The 19,353-nt window shown below is 36.8% G+C and overlaps 1 protein-coding gene across 2 annotated transcripts; it reads left to right on the top strand.

Annotated features, from left to right (window-relative positions):
* The first annotated feature begins 3,599 nt into the window (after window positions 1-3,599).
* jim (zinc finger protein jim) lies at window positions 3,600-18,275 on the top strand. 2 transcript variants are annotated; one of them, XM_088050403.1, is made up of 5 exons: window positions 3,600-3,850; window positions 9,404-9,877; window positions 12,534-12,905; window positions 15,599-16,261; window positions 17,965-18,275. In XM_088050403.1, exons 1-5 carry the CDS (start codon window positions 3,763-3,765, stop codon window positions 18,270-18,272), a joined length of 1,905 nt encoding a protein of 634 aa, XP_087906529.1. In that variant the 5' UTR covers window positions 3,600-3,762; the 3' UTR covers window positions 18,273-18,275. The 2 variants fall into 2 exon arrangements, with proteins under 2 accessions (XP_087906529.1, XP_087906527.1); XM_088050401.1 differs by having other exon boundaries at window positions 12,534-12,989.
* The last annotated feature ends 1,078 nt before the right edge of the window (window positions 18,276-19,353 follow it).

Here is a 19,353-nt window from a genome sequence, read left to right as displayed (position 1 = left end):
ATGTCGTTCAAGAGTTGTACCACTTAATTTTGGCAGTTGGCTTTGACAGTTCAAGTCATGGCTTTGATTGACGAAAACAGTCAATAATAAATAATAATCAATAATCAATAATAAATCAAAAGACGTAGGTACTCTTGATTTCCATTTTTTTGCATTTCAAGATAGTTTCCTTGTATAATCTCAAAATTGGCAGCTGTCAAAATCGGGCTATAAAATTCCAAATTAAATTCAAAATCAAAATTGTCATTTATACCATTACATGTATCTAACTTATCCTTTAAAATCTTGCTGATTTCTAAAAAAAATCTCAGCAGGAAAAACAACGTTCAGTTCTTTCCTAAAAAATCACGTTTTTTGGTGTTGGTAGCATTGATGCGTCTGACATTTTAAAAGTGTCAATAATGACATGACGCCATAACAATTAATTAACCTGAAATTGTCAGAGCAAGGCTACCAACAGAACTTCTTATTTTATAGTTCCTCATTTGATACTCAAAAAAGCTTGTCACCGAAGAGAGCTTTAGTTGAGCTTATCGAATCAATTTCGCACTAAAAAATCCCCCATTGTAGAGTTAAGCGAAAACGAACTTTTATCTTTCAGCACTGAATTGAATACAAAATACAGATTTTGAAAACTAATACACTTGTATCTACATTCACTAGTCTAAAATGGCAAGCTGTGTTTCTATGCATGTAGATTTTTTACTTTGCGCGCTCACAAAACACTTTCGACAAAAAATCTTTTTCAACGTAGTTACACTGTCGCCGCCCCCAGAAGCTAATTAAAGCCATTCTCTGGCCTGACCTACGCATAGTTTGACACAATTTATTCCTCTTAGTTGTTGCTACAATAAGACTAAATGTGGTAATGCAAGTCTCCAAAGTTCAGAGATGATTTGTTGACAAACACAACTTCTCTTCCTCTCTCTAGTAACTCCGGACCAACGCAATCGCAAACTACTGTGTATTTTGCAAGTTGCTCGCGGACTTCATGGCATCATAAACCTCGAGTAGCAACACGTGAAGTCGGAGTTATGCGACAAAACACTTCTTGTGTTGACAAAGATTGCGCCGAACAAACCTTGATGGATTTGCAATTTGTTTTACCGAGAACTACATCGTTTCGTGGCGAGTAATTTATCTCCATTAAATGTACTTCTTCATGTATGGAAGTGTTGAAATTTACATACGAATTACACAACAGGGAGATACAAAGCTATATTTTAACTCTAAAGGAAAGTGAGGTGAACTTGAGGAATGAGCGAATTACCGGACTTGAGTAAATTACAACTTGAAGTTTTTGGTGTTGACCACGCTCATGATGCATCGCAATGTTCAGTTTCCCGTAACGAGTTATACGTTTCTTTCTTTGTAAATGTGTTGATAACTGGCGACGAGCGTTGTAAATTACGTCTATCAGCTGAAGAATAGCCATTATTATTTTCAGATAGTAGTTACAGTAGATTTACGACCTAATCACGCTGCAGAATTTTCCCTAGACTCGAATAAATTCTCAAAAATCTCAGATATTGACGTGTTTTCAACAACTTACTCGAGATTATAGGACATTCTAAAAAACCTGCAAAGAAAAGAGTTATTTATTTATATCAATCGACAGATTAGCCCCTTTCTAGTTTCTCGGAAATGGAAAGAGAGCTGAAAATAACATGACTGGATAGAAATCGCCAAAAAAATTACTCTCGCTAACAATGACAAGACCAATAATAACCAATAACTGTTTTCACATAAAAAATTAAACAAATAATCCGAGAAGAACCAGAACACGAGCGGTACACTCATTTCAACTTCCTGCAAATGTCCCAAGTCCTGTTTCCAGTGAGTGTTGGCTTTAGTTCCGCAGGAAATTATTTCGACGTCCTAACTAGAAACAGTACTTTCCCAGTTTCTTCAGTATCGTTACATTCATTGTCTTTTATTTATGCAAATGCAGGCACAAGCCAGGAAGCATCCATAAATAAGGTTTACGTGTTAATGGTACTACAGGAGTACGAGGTGTAGAAGAACGAATGTACGGTTTTAATTAGCTGATCTGTTGCATATTAACGGATTATTTCTGTCGTAAATATCACTTTTTGCGCTGGGACAACGTTTCTATTGTTGAAGAAATTGGTATGATTGGGAAGAAAACTGAGTTTCAATTGCTGCTCAAACCGCACAAAAACTAGCGAGAATAGAAGAGATTGGCTCATTTGCGCCGAGCGAGTTTTATGGAAAATGCAAATGCGCCATCTTCTGTATGTAATTTAATTAAATACGTTTGAGATCGAATTATGATTTGGCATATTTGCATATCAAGTATGAAAAAAAGGTGCAGGCCCGGACACTTTTGGATACTTCTACTTCTTCGAAGTTTTTTGAGTTCTCGAGGCTAAATCCTGTTATTTAAAATTAAGAAGTTCCTCTTCAACTTTCAAAAAGTGGAAAATTTTAGCTTTCCAACATTTGAAACATCATCGATTTTGATAAATATTATTCATTTTCCACTCTACTTACATATTTGCATTTAATTAACATTAGTGCGAGCTGTAAGAAGTTCGTAGCAAAAGCAGGAATTCGCAACATGTAAAAACGATTTCCTGGTGAGTCTCTTTGATATGTGGAATATAATTTCTTGTAAGACAAAAAACTGATTACACTGTGGAGTCTGTTAGATCAAAATGAGGAATAATAACAATAATTTTCGAGCTTTTTTCAGAGCTTTTTCGCAGTTTTATGGAATTAACGACGGACTTAGATCAGTTCCCTGAGGAACCTTAAGAAACTAGAACCGTAACACAACTTGCCAGTTGTAGAAACCATGAAATAACATTACGCCCAACACAATTAAAGTCAGTACGAACACCCACTGGTTCTACCAACTCAATGGTCTTAACATGTGAGAAATACAAGAAATTGTAGTAGATCTACCTGTTATTCGGTTACTGATTAACTCGTAATGTTTTAACTGCACCATCATGTAGGTCTTTGAGGATAAATGACTACTTCAAGTAGTTTTATCAAGTTATTACAATAAGTTTGCCACACTTCTTTGAAACGAATGGTGGCATCCACCATTTCGTGTAAAATTTGCAGCAAGTTCGTTATGTTTACGAAGAGATGCACGTATGTTAATGCATGTCTTCTTGTGCAAAGTTCGGCGTGTGGTTTGTATCAAAAGCTGCAATGTCTTTGTCTAGGAGGGTGGTTGGTGTTGGAGGACTGAGTGTGAGTCCGTGTAGGTGTCATAGAGGATCCGGTGGGTGCAGGTTTCGGTGGTCGTCGGGGCATAGTCTAGCTGGCGCGTCTCGGCGAGCTCGGCAAGGTGCAAAGCCCCGCTTCAAGTCGGGTCAGTTTTTTGTGATAATGTGTGATATTGATTCGGGTGCAGCAGGCCGGCGCGATGCACGTGCATAGGACGGAGGGGGTGAGGTGGGTGGTGAAGTGCAGCCAGACGGGCAGAGAACGGCGGCAACAGCGCGGGCTCCTCATCTCGCGAGATCGAGCCATGAGGTCGTCGGCAGCCGACTCCGCCGACCCACCAGCGTCTGCATCCCCGCCACCGAGCCGAAACTTGGGCGAAATCGTATGCAGCCAGCTCGGTTAATGCTGCTCGTGTCCGCGTCGCCCCAAATGGATGCTGCCGAGGCCGCGGCCGCTGCATCGCCCCCGAGTGCATCGCGCGCGCTCCCAGTGCCAGTGCCATGTGGTGCGTGCCCCCTGTGAGTGACTACGAGTACCCGCCGCGACGGTGACTTCCACGGGATGGCCATCAACTTCTCCGCGTCGTTCGCGGCGTGTCTGGCCGCCGGCCTCAAGGTGCCTAGGCAGATCATGTACTGCATCTCTCAAGGTAGGCGCCCCAGACACCACCACCGCGTCCTCTCTTCTCTTCTCTTCTCTTCGTCTTACCACACACGCATCGCGTCGGGACTAATGCCCGACGTCGAGACGCACACTTCCGCTGACCCGTTCTGTCTTCCTTCGCTCTTGTTTTGTTGTTTTCTGCGCGAGAAACGCCGAAACGAACAAAAGGAATTTGCAAACTTAACACACTTCGTGATGCTGTCTGCTGTCTACCACGATCGTGATGCATTATGCATGCGTGCACGCTCTTCTTGCCCACGCAACACTTATTTTTGCACATTTTTCACACCCAATTTCATACTCTATCCACTATAAATCCTAAAAAATCCACGTCACGGAGACAAACATCTTCAGAATTTCCGGTGCGTAACAATTCATTGACTTTATTTCGAAATCAGGTGTCTACACACCAACGCTCGAAAATAAATTATCTGTGGTCCCACCAAAAGAATCCTCAGCCAATTCGAAAAGCACCGCCATTTTTAGCTCTTAAGAAATTTCCCAACAAAATTTTAACAATAGAACCACAAATTGAGTCATCCAGCAGGATTCACTGTTTTCTTATTGGAAACACGCTTGGAGCAAAAGGTGTAAATTGATCAAAAAAATTAATACACCGTTTTGCAAATAAATTCGTCTTGGTGCATCAATCATCTCTTTATTGTAAACTTGTTGGCGATGCCACTTACGTGGAATCGAAATTTGCAGTTTTCGAAATAATTGTTGTAAATGTTTGTAGTTTTTTCCACAGTTTTTCGTGCTTGCAATCGTAAAAATCAGAGGTTTTGGAAAGGGAAATATCGAATAGCGTTCAACGAAGAAGAATAATTAAAATGTCTGTTTGAAACCAGCGCTGTTCTATTTATTGAAAATTGAAAATTTTTTGTTCCGACGCTAGTAAAATACGAATGAGAAAAAAATGATTTTGGGTGAAAACGAACGCCAAAATTTCGTCTAAACAAAGTCACAAAGAGTACCAACTGCTGAGGTGAAAAAATGAAAAATTTCCCATTCTACCAACTAAAATTACATTCCTGCGAAAGTGGTGTAATACCCAATTTATAAATATGCATCGAAAAAAAATCGTTCGCGTGCTTAAGGCGCATAAACATCCCCATATTTGCAAAATTCTCATCATACTAATGCAGCTTAAAACGCACGAAATTGTAAGTTGGCGAAAAATGTAATTACAGTACTATCCAAGTCATTGAACAAATTTGCAGTCCAAAGAATCCCAAGTCAAAACCGATAAAATAACGTAATATATTCTGAACTTCTAAAAACCTGTTTGTTAATAATGTCGTCTGGAGGTCTATCCTTTGGCATATTTTATTGGGTGGTGACCGGTGCTATTGAATATCATTAATCGAAAAATAAACGAACCATGATACACACCTCCTAGGAAAAAAATTAGATCTTTGTGCTAGAAGTAGTAATTTTCGGTTATTGCATCAGGGCACGCATATTTACATTGAAGACATTCTTTGACGAAATATTTTATTTTGCACATATTTGATAAAATTTCAGGCTTATCTTCCATAATTAGGGTACATGCAGTGCTAATTATGAACTGATAATGAATCACATTTATTTCATGACAGCCTTCATCAACTTAATTATGTAACTGTATTAAAACAAACTGTTGCTGTTTACCTTGTTTTGGCTACTGTGCAAAGCGCAATCAATCAAAATCTGATTCACCAAAATGAAAAAGAATGCGTTCGTTAATTATAATTACTAAGGTCATCATTTGTGCAAGAGAAAAAGTGATGACTTGTGTGATAATTGCTGTTATAAATAGATTTGCATAATTTTATCTTTGTAGTATACCTATCTTATTTGTTGTCATCGGGCGATTAGATAGAGCTTTGCTGACATTGAAATTCGGCTAATAAATGCATCTGCAGCGTAATCAGAATCGTAATAAATTTTAGAGAAAGTGGTTAATTAGTTAAAAATATGCATCGTCAAAACAACAATATTTGCTCTTTGATTACTCCGCCGCTTTTAGTCTGAGATTTTCGTGTGTTAACTTAATTTCCATACTGCTCTTGAACTTTATCCGACGAGTTTTTGCTGCACGGTCAAAATGGTGGAGTTATTAATGCATATTTCCACCTAAGATGTTAATTATAAAAAATAAAACAACGCGACTTTACATTGGAAATGCAGTCATGACCGTACCCTTGATTTTATCGTTTTTAGCTCAAATATAAACAATAACAGGCCTGTTTTGCGTTTAATTAATTCAGAGCATCATAATTACATGTTTAGTGCCTGTAGATATAAATTTATCAAATCAGCGTAAAAGTGCGGGTATTAGAAAGGTATCAACAAAAACTAGCTCCAGTTTCTTAATTACTTTAATAACGCTTCAGTTCACCTTTCTTTATATTAATAACGACGACAAAAAAGTCGAATCGACGATTAATCAAACTAGGCATCCACCAAAACTGAAGGAATGCTGCTCTAACGTTCTCCATGTTGACCTAGCCACAGTATCAGGTTTCTTTAGTCAAATCCGTTTTACATAATTTTAGACACGAAAAAAAACTTGGGATAGGTAAAGTCGTACCGGTTTTCAATTTTACTTTTAGATTTCTGTCCGCTTCGACACGATACGAAAATGTAGATGTAATTTCACAAGCTGGAATTTCATGTGAATTATTCGCTGACTCCGAAACTGAATAATCAAACTGATTTATATTGTTTCTTATCTGAGGTTGGGAGTAAAATTTCAGTCGCAAAACCGGTTGCTGGAAAATTTGCACCTCACAGAAATGAGGTTTGCAAATTGGTTGTTATTAAAATTTGGTTCCACGGTGTTCTAAATGGTGATGGAATTCTTTGAAAACATTTTGAAGACGAGAAGTTCATGGGGCTTCGAAAGACACGAAAATGACGTCACGGAACTGCTGTTTATGTAAATGCAAATCTGCTAATTGCTGCTTTGATTTATAGCGGAAATTATTAATGCAGGTAAACATTTTTGAGGGGAACAAAGAGGTTTCTCGGTCGGGGGGTTATAAATTGGCGCAGATGCAAAATTTTGCGCCAGTTTGCGCGCCGTAGGCTCGGAAATTTCATTTGAATTAAGAAAAATGACAAATTTTAAGGATAGAAGACTTTCTAAGAAACTAAATATTGGGACGTCTTCTAGAAGGTCTTGACGAAGAGCTTTGGAATTTTAGGACCAAGTATATATTCCGATTTTTAGAAATTTTAGCAGTCCTGAAATAGTAGGAGTAGATAATTTTGGAAAATCTAGAAGGTTTGAAAAGGTCTCATATGGAATTTTGAATTTAATTTTTTTCCTGCTCTTCCGAACCTCCAAACTAAATTCGGAAGTTCTTAATTCGAGAGCCATTTTTAGGATCCAATACTACTGCGGCATTATTTAAAAAAATTTAATCATGAACGTGAAATTTCCAATTTTTGAAATTTTTGAAAATTTTCAGTCGTGAACAAATCATTTTGAACATTATTTTATTGTTATTTTAAAAATTTAAATGTAGTCAATGCATTACTGTCAAATTGACGTGCAAGTTTCAATCAATACTGTCAAAAGTGACAATAATCAAATGTCCAAAATTATTTGGACGCGACTGTACAGGGTCCGGCAACACTTGTGTCCACCCCCAAAATCGTCTTTAATTTTAAAGTTAGTATTTTGAAAATTTGCATACGCTTATAGTTGACAAAGCTCTAGAAGCTGACGCAAACATTTGTTTTTTATCACGGTTTGGTTGGCGTCGCGACGCCTAAGAAGTATAATTTTTAGCGATTTTTGAGTTCTTGCGGAAATATTCGCGATTTCATTTTTTTTTCAACATAACTGTGATACAAATATCTGAGTTTTTATTTTAAATCTAATGCAAATTGTGTTTAAAATTTGCGAAAAAAACGCTGTTTTATCAAGTTAGTTTTCAAAATTCTGACAGCGCAGTAGCAAACTACGTTTACACCAAAATTTCACAAGTCACTTCATTCACTCTTATAAAGGTTAATTTTGATTAACACGGGCATGTTGCACTTTATGGACACCAGAAATCGTTAATTTACAAAATTTTGAAGACAATTTGCATTGAATCTAAAATAACAGCTGAAATATTTTTTACACATTTATATTGAAAAAAAATGAAATTAGGGGTTGATATCACAAACTCTCACAATTAACTAAAAATTACATTTTTAAGGCGTCGCGACGCCAAAACTATCAGTGATACAAAACAAATTTTTGCGTCAGCTTCTAGAGCTTTGTCAACTGTGAGCGAATGCAAATTTTGAAAATTTTATCTTTAAAATTAAAGACGATTTTGGGGGTGGACACAAGTGTTGCCGGACCCTGTATAGTCGTGACAGTGATCTTAGACATATTTTAAAAATTATAACTTATATTTATATAATCTTTCTCCAAAATACTTGAACATTTTTTTACGTTCTATCTTCATATTTAATGGAGTCTTATTTATAATTACTTTTCCGATAAAAATTGAAAATTGAGCGCCACAACAGGTAAAATTTTTCCACTTTCTTCCGCAAAGAAGCTGAAGGTTGGTTGTCTGTCGTGAATACGATAGGAAAGTACAAAAATATGCTAAACAACTTTAGAACGGTTCAACCTATTAAGTCCAAAGCCTATAAATATTCACTGTTCCGCAGTAAAACAAACAGAATATTTAAACTGAAAAACATGATATTCGATGTGATTTTCCCCGGAAATATTGGTATTTTGCAGCACGCTTCGAGGATGCGTTTTCCTTCATTTCAATTAATGAAAACTGATTCGAGTTTTTCTTTCAAAGAGAATTTTTCTCGCACTGATAAACGACGCAGACACATTTTTCAGATCCTTTGTGGTAGATTCCCTACAGTCAACACTTTGGCTCGTATGAAGGGAAGTTTAAACCCTCATTAACTATGCATTTAACAAAAGTTTGTGAAATGTCAACCTCAAAACTCGTCATTAATCGTCGAAAATTAAGATCTTGCTAGCTGAAGTTTGAGCGGGTTTCCGCAATTTTTGCTGGCGGTGACTAAAATCGTAATGGAAAATTGAATTCAGTTTACAATGTTTAATTCTTTCATTAAATTCCAATTAATCAAGCAGCAAAAAATCATTAAGCTCTAGCAGGCATTTATATTTAACGCTAGTCTGGTCGTTGTTGTATTTTCCGATATACAAAGAATCGTAGTAAATTGAAAGATAATGGTGTTTTAATGCACATTAAAATTTTTATTATGAGCACTCGTCTTTCTTCTTACATTCTATTACTAGTCTATTGATGAATGTATGATTACCGAGAAATTGTTTTTTGATATGATTTAGTTGATCGTATAATTTTACGACACTACATTAATGCTCCTGAATTAGTACGTGTTCCTAATGCGATATGTTCATAATTTATGTGCGGAAACTGAAAGTATAAGAAACATTTTGCGGATGCCCGCCTGCGAAGATAGACAGCATTCATTTTCACGGCTTATTACCACTACATTATTTTAATATGCATGATCTAACATTCCGTTTTCGTTCCAGACACGGCGGCTCCCTACGTCTTATACAAAGATGGCATGGATCAAACTAGAAGTCAATGGGGCGCCCAGGATGCGTATCCACCACCACAACAAAGCACTTCAGGTGCCGGAGGTGCTGGTAGCCCCCAACAAGCCTGCGGTCCCACTGTACCACTTGGAGTCGAAGCAGACGCTGTTCCTCCCAGAGACCAAAGTTTACCTTCTCCTGCTCCTTCTCCTTATCCGGCAACTCAGGCGGAACCGCGAGACGATGAAATACAACCTGATCAACCTACTATGGACTTAGAGCCTCGGCCTGCGTCGCAATGCTTTCCTACAGATCTCCAACAACAGCAAGCATATCAACAGTATGCCCGAGCGCCCCCGCCGGCTGCACCTCCTCCTGTTCCTCCACATATGCTAGGTGCCGGGAGCTTCTCTGCGCTGCACTATCTGAAGCAGCCCGGGGTCATGCTGACCAGCCTTGGAGGAGAAGGTAATATCCACAACCCAGTTTAGCCAAACGGCAAATGTAAAATAAAATGCTTTGTCTGCGACAAAACTACATGTCACGCCAAGTTTATTAGACTTCTCGAATGTAACTCGAGACACTGAGATACAGAACTTCAGTTTGAAGTTAAATTTACGTGAAATTATATTTTTATCTAAATGAGATCTGGGTGACTTACGTTCCAAATCGGGATCTGACGAGGAGTACATGAAACAAAGTCATTAAAACTAAAAACTGCAGCATCTAAAAGCAAGAAAAATACCATCGAGATTGATTGAAATACCAGCTGTTGAGGGACCGGTAACAATTACACTAAATTACTTGTTTATCAGCCAATAATTTGGGTCATTCTCACCGAGATTTATCAGAGTCGGATCGCGATAAATCACCCTTCATTTTCTACGCATTTTCGCTCAAAATTTACAGTAAAGCAAAACTCGATGGAATCTTTCGCTAATTAATTGACCTGGTAAAACCACGATGTGGAGCGACAAAATGACTTTTTTGTTCGGATCGGAAAGCTTATTTATAATTACTTTTTCCATGTAGGAACTTCGGACTAAATGAGAAAAAAGTCCTTTCACCCTGAATGCAATGTTGGAATAATTTTATGGGAAACTTTGGAGTCAAGTTCAAGTCCAAGAAATCGCAGCAAAAACAGTTTATCAACTTGATAATGAGATTGAGGATAATTTGAGCACTTTAGCAAATTGTCTGGGTAAAAAATGACATCCGGCACCTGCTAAACTAAAAGCAATACCAAGATCTTAATTTGCAAGAAATCACAAACTTGTCTTATGGAAAAAACATGAAATTTACATGATGTTCCGTGGGTTGCAACAGTAAGACCCAATTTTAAATAGAAAAATATAAATTGCGAACTAAATATAAGTTGAGAAATTTGATCTTAAACTTCTCATGGGCTTTAAATTTCGGGGAAAAAATAGAAAAAAAGATCAGGTTTACACGATATTTGACAACAGCTTAATTCTTGATCATCGTAGTAAAGTAAATAGGCAAAATTTCTAAAAACTGTCTCCCCTGGTCTACAATTTTGTAATTTGGCGGAGGTGATGCAGAAGTTAAAACTAGTAAAATCCCTAAATTTCATTGCCATGGCGTATAAATTACCAGAATTACAAATTTTTATTAAAAAAATGAGAATTTTTAGTTCATTTGCAAAATAAAAATTTCTAAAAACTGTCTTCTCTGCTCTACAGCTTTCTAATTTGGGGGAGATAATACACAAGTTCAAACTACTAAAATCCCCTAATTTCATTGTCACAGCGTGAAAATTACCATAATTACAAATTTTTATTTAAAAAAATTGGAAATTTTTAATCAGTGTCCAGAATAGAAATTTCAAAAAAGCTGCCTTCTCTGCTCTACAGCTTTCTAATTTAGGGGAGGTAATACACAAGTTCAAACTACTGAAATTCCCAAATTTCATTGTCATAGCGTGAAATTTACAAGAATTACAAATTTTTATTTAAAAAAAATGGGAATTTTTAGTTCGTTTCCAAAACAAAAATTTCTAAAAACTGTCTTTGCTGCTTTACGACTTTCTAATTTGGGGGAGGTGATAAACAAGTTCAAACTAGTAAAATCCCCAAATGTCATTGCCACAATGTGAATATTACCATAATTATAAATTTTTATTAAAAAAAAATGGGAATTTTTAGTTCGTTTGCAAAATAAAAATTTCTAAAAACTGTGTCCTTTGGTCTACAATTTTCTAATTTAGCGGAGGTGTTAAACAAGTTCAAAACAGTAAACTCCCCAAATTTCGCTGCCCTAGCGTAAAAATTACCAGAATTACAAACTTTTATTAAAAAAAAAAATGGGAATTTTTAGTTCGTTTGCAAAATAAGAATTTCTAAAAATTGTCTTCTCTGCTCTACAACGTTCTAATTTGTGGGAAGTGATAAACAAGTGCAAACTACTAAAATCCCCAAATTTCGTTGCCGCACGGTAAAAATTACCAGAATTAAGACAAATTTTTACTAAAAAAAAATGGAAATTTTTAGTTCGTTAGTTTTTCAAAAACTCAAACTGCAATAAATCCAAAGTAACCAAACAATTCCAAGAATCCAAGAAAAAGCTTTGATGGGATGCAAATCCAAAGAAATTAAACAATTCAAAGAATTAATTTAAAAGGGAGAAGCAAGCAACGTGAGATTAACATTTTTGGCCCATTTCAGTTAAAATTCAAAGTTTTTAGAGTTGAGATCAAACCACGAGAAAGATAATGAAATTTTCTTTTTGTTCGATCAAGGCAGCATTAATTTTAAAAGATTTGTAGTACGTTTATTTAATGGTTTTTTCAACACAGTTTAAACAGTTAAAAGCAGTTTTAAGAATATTTCTGAATTCTGACCTAAATTACAAGAGATATAACTCAACCTGGTCCTCAACTTCTTGTTGCTATCACAGCGTGTTGACAAATGATTGCATGCTAATTTCGGACTACCGTAGATTTAATCTCATTGCAAAGAAACCTCGTCGCATTTAAACAAGAAGTCAGATTCACACAGAGATTTATCAATGACGAATGTCTTCACCCACACTTGCAACCACATGAAATTAATTTTCTTGAACAGATCTCCATTTTCACTTTAAGTTAAAAACTCTTTTGTTTCAGGAAACGGTCAGCTGGACCAATACTCGAGCAACATGCAAGACTTGAGATCAGCGAGTCTCCCTGACGTGATCCAACAGCAACAGTCGGGTTTGAAACAGAGCAAAAACGGCCTCGGTGGCGAACTAAGACTATTCAAGTGTTTGACTTGCGGCAAAGACTTTAAGCAAAAATCGACGCTTCTGCAACACGAACGTATCCACACAGACAGCAGACCATACGGGTGTCCGGAGTGCGGGAAGCGGTTTCGACAACAAAGTCATCTAACGCAACATCTACGTATCCACGCCAATGAGAAGCCGTACGCGTGCGTGTACTGCGAGCGCACCTTCAGACAGAGGGCCATCCTGAATCAGCACCTGCGAATCCATTCCGGTGAGAAGCCCTATGAATGCCCGGAGTGCGGGAAACACTTCCGCCAGAAGGCCATCCTCAACCAGCACGTCCGCACACACCAAGGCGAGCGCCCTTCCTCAAAGGCGGCCACTCTCGCGGCCCCGTGATCTATTTTCTTCTTTCGGGCGGTTAGAGTTGGTCTGCTGCACTCCCAACATTTCATTAATTTTTTTGTGATGTCGTTGTTGCTAATGTTTTTTTAATTCGACGTCGATATCGTTGACTGGGCACTTTGTTTCAATCAGATTTTTTCTTAGTAACTTAAAATTGAACTGAAGACGGTCGGCAGCGCCGCATTGACCCACGATCACGGTGGTGTCCCGAGTGAGGTGAGGCGGACAAACTTATACGGGCGTTATGTGTAAGAAGATTGAAGTTCAAACTTTGCCATTTCATGTTAGACTTGTTGTGTTGGACAACTAAATAAAAGGACACTTCACGTGTATGTAAACCACACTCTACGAGCTTTGTGATAGCCAGCGACCTCTCATTATGATCACATTAACTACTCGCGAGCTTACAGAGTCCAATTTAAATAATTTACTACTTTTCGTTAACACAAACAACAAATGAACTTATTTTTTTTGAATAAACAGTTTACAACATGAAAGCGAGTCATCACTAATGAACCAACCGTAAACTCGGATTCAGATTAAAGAAAACTGCATTCAATAACAAGAGCTTATTGCAACATGTCAAAAAGCTCATGAAATTCATATCGCGCTCAGTCAATAAACAGAGTTTCTGTATTCACATTTAAACAAATTTTTGGAGAGCTAGTTTTGCATCCGCTGCGAATATTAAATTTGAAGAGAGATGATCCAACTTCCGGGGTGTAAAGGAGTTCTCGGAATTCTCTAGTTTAGTTCAAACTAGCTGCAACTAGCTTAAAATCGGGCATTATGGATTAATGTAATAAATCCTGGTTCATGAGTTTTAGTGAACTACACTAACAACTAAATTCATGCTCGCGATGTAATAATAGCGCCCCGGAATGAATAGGGGGCCGGAGTAGGTTGGCCCAACGAAATACCGCTCTTTAGAAATGGGCAAATAGACAAATGTAGGTCGTAGGACGTTTTTTTCAATAATAATAAATAAATCTGGTGGTCACGTCAATCACGTTAAATAATTACAACCGTTTGAGCATTAAATCCGAATATTTGCTCAATGTATTGTGCGTTAATCAACAATAAACCCTTCAAGTTTATGAACTAACAAGCAATCAAGATAATTTTTAATTGCAGGTGGCTCTATAAACACATGTCTGCGCTAGAAACTACTTGAAAGATTTAAATAGATTTATACATTTAAGGTTGGTTTAGGTTGCAAATGTCCACCAAGTCACAAATTCTAGAATTTTCATCGTGTAATTTATTTCTGTTGCAAATGTTGCAATGGCGGTGTTATGTGAATTAGGTTTTAGGGTACTTACAAAAGACGATCGTGAAAATTCAATGTAATATGTAGGAATTAAATTTGTTTCTTACCGATTTTTAACAGCAGTCGCATCTGAAGGGAATTTCAATTCATTTGGAACTTTAAGGGTTCACACTAATTAATTACACAACTTTGATGCACAGCACTTCATATCAAAACTGGCAAATGTCAAATTTTGGGGAATGCCAACCTTGTAATCTTAAAATTTTCAAAGTTAAGATTTCAACCTTGAAAATAAAGAAATAACTGTCAAAGTGGACACTCGCAACCTAAATTGACTGTAGCGGTGTTGGTGTGCTTCATTCAGGGGCATTTTCAGTCCCACAAAAAATTATTTTTTCTGGAGAGATTTTTTTGGAGGCGCCAAGTTTAAAATGCGGCTCTGTGATTGGTCATTATGCAGAGGGCTTGTGTGTTTTGTTCCATCAGATCAGGATTCAGGGGTATTTGTAAATTTTTGTTTTGAGTACTCCATGTTCACTTTTGGTATTTCAGTTTTGCTTAATAACCTGCAAAATCATGAAACTCTATAACATATCATTGGAAAGGTAACTAAATGAGCTTCCCAACGAACTATAGAAGTCGCCGGTAGAGTCAGTTTTTGCCAAGATATTTGAGAAAAATGATGGAAATTTCGAAAAAACAAACGAACGAAAATTTCTAAAATCCATGTCTGTTGTTAAAAAAATTTGGTCTTTGGGATAGACAGTTAACAAGTCAAAACTAGTAATCTCTCCAAATTTCATTGACCTAGCATTGAAACTTCCAAAATTACAGGTCCGAATGGAAAATATTGGAAATATCACAGAGCCGCATTTTAAATTTGGGGCCTACAAAAATTCTCTGCAGAAAAAATAAATAGCCTTTAGTTACTTATTACAACGATTTTTCCTTCTTCTTCAGTTTTCTTCGAGTGTTTTTATTTTTACTAAGCCCAACCAGCAACTCGTTTTCCGGCCCTAGAATAACTTTTTCATGACAAGACACACAATGAAATTGAAAATTTTGGAAATGAAGTAGAATTGTAAAGTAACGGATAAATTAATAACCGCGCCGCCGACCGAACTAAATGTTCAATTTTAAATTACTCCGAGGAGAAGGTTTGGAGTTTGGAGGTAATTTCAACTCCTGACCAACTTCTGTTTGGATAATTTCGGTACCCCTGTCATATTTTTTCCGATTAGTTAAAAGGGACAATTTGGGGTGTGATTAAGAATATTTTTTCTTTCCAGATGTGAGCCCTCATCTCGTTTTCAAAAACGGCATAAATCCGACTCTCTGGCCGCAAGATGTCCCGTTTCCACCAGACGAAGGTAAAGAAGAAGTAGCTTCGACTTACGGCGATGGTGATACTAATTCTCAAAATGATCGCACTGGATGTTTCTCGCCCAATGGAGTTTCTGGTAATCTTCAATATCCTGCATATTTCAAAGATGCCAAAGGCATGAACCATTCTGTGTTCGGCTCAAGTACAAACTTTGGAGCGTTGCAATATCTTAAGCAACAACAATCTGGGAAAGTTTTACCTGACGTAATTCAACACGGGAGATCTGCAGGAATGCCGCTTTATGTTAGGTGTCCAATTTGCCAAAAAGAGTTTAAGCAAAAATCGACTTTACTACAACACGGGTGTATACATATCGAATCGAGGCCGTATCCTTGCCCGGAATGTGGGAAGAGATTTCGACAGCAGTCGCATTTAACGCAGCATTTAAGGATTCACACGAATGAAAAACCGTATGGGTGTGTTTACTGTGGCAGGAATTTCAGGCAGAGGACCATTTTGAATCAACATTTGCGGATACACACTGGGGAGAAGCCCTACAAGTGTGGGCAATGCGGGAAGGATTTTCGACAAAAGGCGATTTTGGATCAGCACACAAGGACACATCAAGGTTTGTTTCAAAAATTGGGAGTCATAATTTCATTCTCAAATTCCGAAAATTCCTACATTTTTACACTAACTAAATTTTACCCCTTAGAAATCGATTTGATTGCTAAATAAAATTCGTTTGAAATTTAAATTTTCGAATTCCGGCAAATATAATACCGGATTCTGAGGTAAAAAGGCGCGGGAAAAACGGTGGTAAAAACCGCATCTTTCTATCTGTCGTAGTTCCAGAGATATTGAGCACGAATTGTTTCGAACCTTCAAAAATTTGGCCCCCTCTGACGACAACCCAAAAATTCAAACGGCCATAACTCGGTTATTTGTTGACGAAAATTAAAAATTCTTGCGGCTTTGGATTCAGCGTGACATTTTGCGTAAAATGAGATTTTAGGGTGATTTTTAATCAATGTTTTCAAAATGAAAACGACGTTTAATAGCTTTGAATTATACATCAGTCGAAAGAGGAGCTCGAAATCTATCTACTGGCCAAATTTGAGATCGATCGGACAAATAGTTTACAAGCTATGGCCAAAAATAAAAAAAATGAAAAATTTTCATCGTTTGAGTCGGATTTTTTTTTCGCGAAAAATCGACTATCGAATTTTGGGCTTTTGAGAACATTTTCTAACGTAAAATGAGCCGAAAAAAAGAATGGCGCAAACCGCATCTCAATATCTCAAATAGTTTCCGCGATATTTAACTTTAAAAATTAGGAAAAATGAGAAAAAATGAAAATCAACTTTCCAAAACTTTGATCGGCCATAACTCAGTTATTTGTTGTCGGATCTTAATTTAGATCCCAGATTTGGAATCTGCGTAAAATTCTGCGTACACTGATGTATAATAACTTAAGTTTATTCTAAAAAATAAGCGCGATGTCGATATAAGAAGTTTGGCATAGTTTTAGTCATGAATTTTTGCGAAAATTTGCAAATTTCGACTGTAGAAAAATCAAAGAACTATGTCTTATGTAAAAAATTGCGAAAAAAACGATGGCGCAAACCGCATCTCAATATCTAAAATAGTTTCCGAGATATCGAGCATGAATTGTTTTGAACCTTTGACCCTTTGGCGACAACTCAAAATTTTAAACGACCATAACTCGGTTATTTGTTGACAAAAATTGAAAAATTATCATGTTTTTGAACTCAGCGTAAAATGAGACCCAAATTTGTTGAGTTTGCTTAATAAATAAACGAGGTATTGGCCAAAAACTGTTTTGGAAATAATAATATAATATAATAATAACTTAAGTTTACTCTAAAAAATGAGCGCGTTGTCGATATAAAAAGTTTGGCATAGTTTTAGTCATGAATTTTCGCGAAAAACTGCAACTTTTGACTTTTGGAAAATCTAGGAACGTTCTTAGCTAAAAAAATCGCGAAAAAAATGATGGCTAAAAATGCAAACGGTCATCACTCAGTCATTTGTTGTGGTGCGTTAAAAATTCGTCCGGCTCGAAGTATATTTTCGGGAGAAATTTCCGATTGTTAGTAAAAGTACCAACTAACAAATCAATTTCGAGAGATTTTGTTATAACTTAATAACTGAATTTCTAACAACGAAACTGCTCCTCTCGTGACACTAATTAAATAAGAACCTCACAAATGAGTCTCTGGCGTCTAACCGCCTGTTTCAAAGGACAGTTAATTAAAATAACATTATTAACACTAAGAAAATTTGAAACTTCATCTCAACTTTTCCTAGGTGATCGACCATTTTGCTGCCCAATGCCCAACTGTCGAAGAAGATTCGCAACCGAACCCGAAGTAAAAAAGCACATAGATAACCACATGAATCCTCATGCAGCGAAGACACGCCGCGACTCCACAGGTTCTGAAGGAAAACTAAGCAATGGAATGTTGCCAAGAGGTCTAACACCGACAACCGTGGTAAAGCCCGAATTGTATTTTCCTCAATGTTATGCCCCGAGCTTCAACCCTCCAACAAGCGTAGCCCAATTCCAGGCTGCAAATCCCGAATTTAAGCCGCCCAACGCTTTGCCAACTCAGTGACTAACGGCTAGCTGGCAACTGGGTCCATGTATTGGGTGACCCTTTGCCAGTGTATGGACTTGACCCGATGCTGTTACTTAAGTTCGCAGCAAAAAGGACTGATCTTACTAGTTAAGTTATATTTATTGGTGATTTCAATAAAATATCGTAATGATATTTTGCTGAGTGATTATCACATGGTGCTGAGAACCACGAGGTTGGTTCACTGTAACATACGGAATGTAGCACATACACTAACGCGATAAGTATACATGCTATACTATAAATATATGTAAAATGTAAAAGTATTTTAAATTTTATCCAGATCGTGTCCTGTTCACATAGTGGCAATACTTTTAAGAAGTAAGTACTTTAAATAAATATAACTTTATTGTTGTAGTTAGATTTTACTCTTATGTGATCTCTTTAATGTAAATTGGCAAGAGAGAATGATAGAACTGTTTGACGGGTTCTAAAAGCATTTTCGCCGCGCCATAGATTTCAAAGATTTTTTCCTCTCGAAATTTGATCTCTGATTTGTAGTGAAATAACACGTTTGGGGACTGCTAAAGTACAGGTGGATGTTACAAAATACGCATAATCATAAAGGTGATGGTGTGAGAACTCAATCTTAACAAGATCCACAGTTTTTATAGATATATATTCTATATACACAATTATTACTTAAGAGTTAAACTTTTTATAGTCGGTCTACACACCTAATTTGAAGCAGTTATTTCATTTCACTTGATCCAGGAACGTGAGCGGTTGCAAATTGTACATATTTAATTCTGATCTAGGTCCCGTCAAAACCATCATGTAATTAACTAATGACCAAATCGTTTTGTAAATGTATTTGTTTATATAGATTATTTGTATACGATTACTTTAGTAAAAAAGGAATATATATTGAACTGTTTAGGATTTGAAAGTGGTGTGCAGGCCTACCTTTTTTAATTATATGTATATGATATTGAACAAGGCTGTAGCAGCCAGTTTTGTTGAGCTACAAGACTTATATAAAACGTGATAGCATTTAATTAGTTATAAGCCATTTTTATGTATATAATTAAATTTTTAAATCATTTTTACTAAAATGTGT

This window comes from Gnatocerus cornutus, chromosome 2, assembly GCF_029298725.1.
Source record: "Gnatocerus cornutus isolate USDA-ARS CGAHR chromosome 2, icGnaCorn1.1, whole genome shotgun sequence".
NCBI classification, from domain to species: Eukaryota; Metazoa; Arthropoda; class Insecta; order Coleoptera; family Tenebrionidae; genus Gnatocerus; species Gnatocerus cornutus.
Note: the sequence above shows the minus strand (reverse complement) of the source record. Positions and strands in the feature narration are given on the sequence as shown.

Coding starts and splice junctions, on each gene's coding strand:
- jim (XM_088050401.1), top strand. CDS start 3,763: ATGGCCATCAACTTCTCCGCGTCGTTCGCGGCGTGTCTGGCCGCCGGC. Junction 3,851..9,403: donor CATGTACTGCATCTCTCAAG/GTAGGCGCCCCA, acceptor TTTTCGTTCCAG/ACACGGCGGCTCCCTACGTC. Junction 12,990..15,598: donor GCACGTCCGCACACACCAAG/GCGAGCGCCCTT, acceptor TTTTCTTTCCAG/ATGTGAGCCCTCATCTCGTT.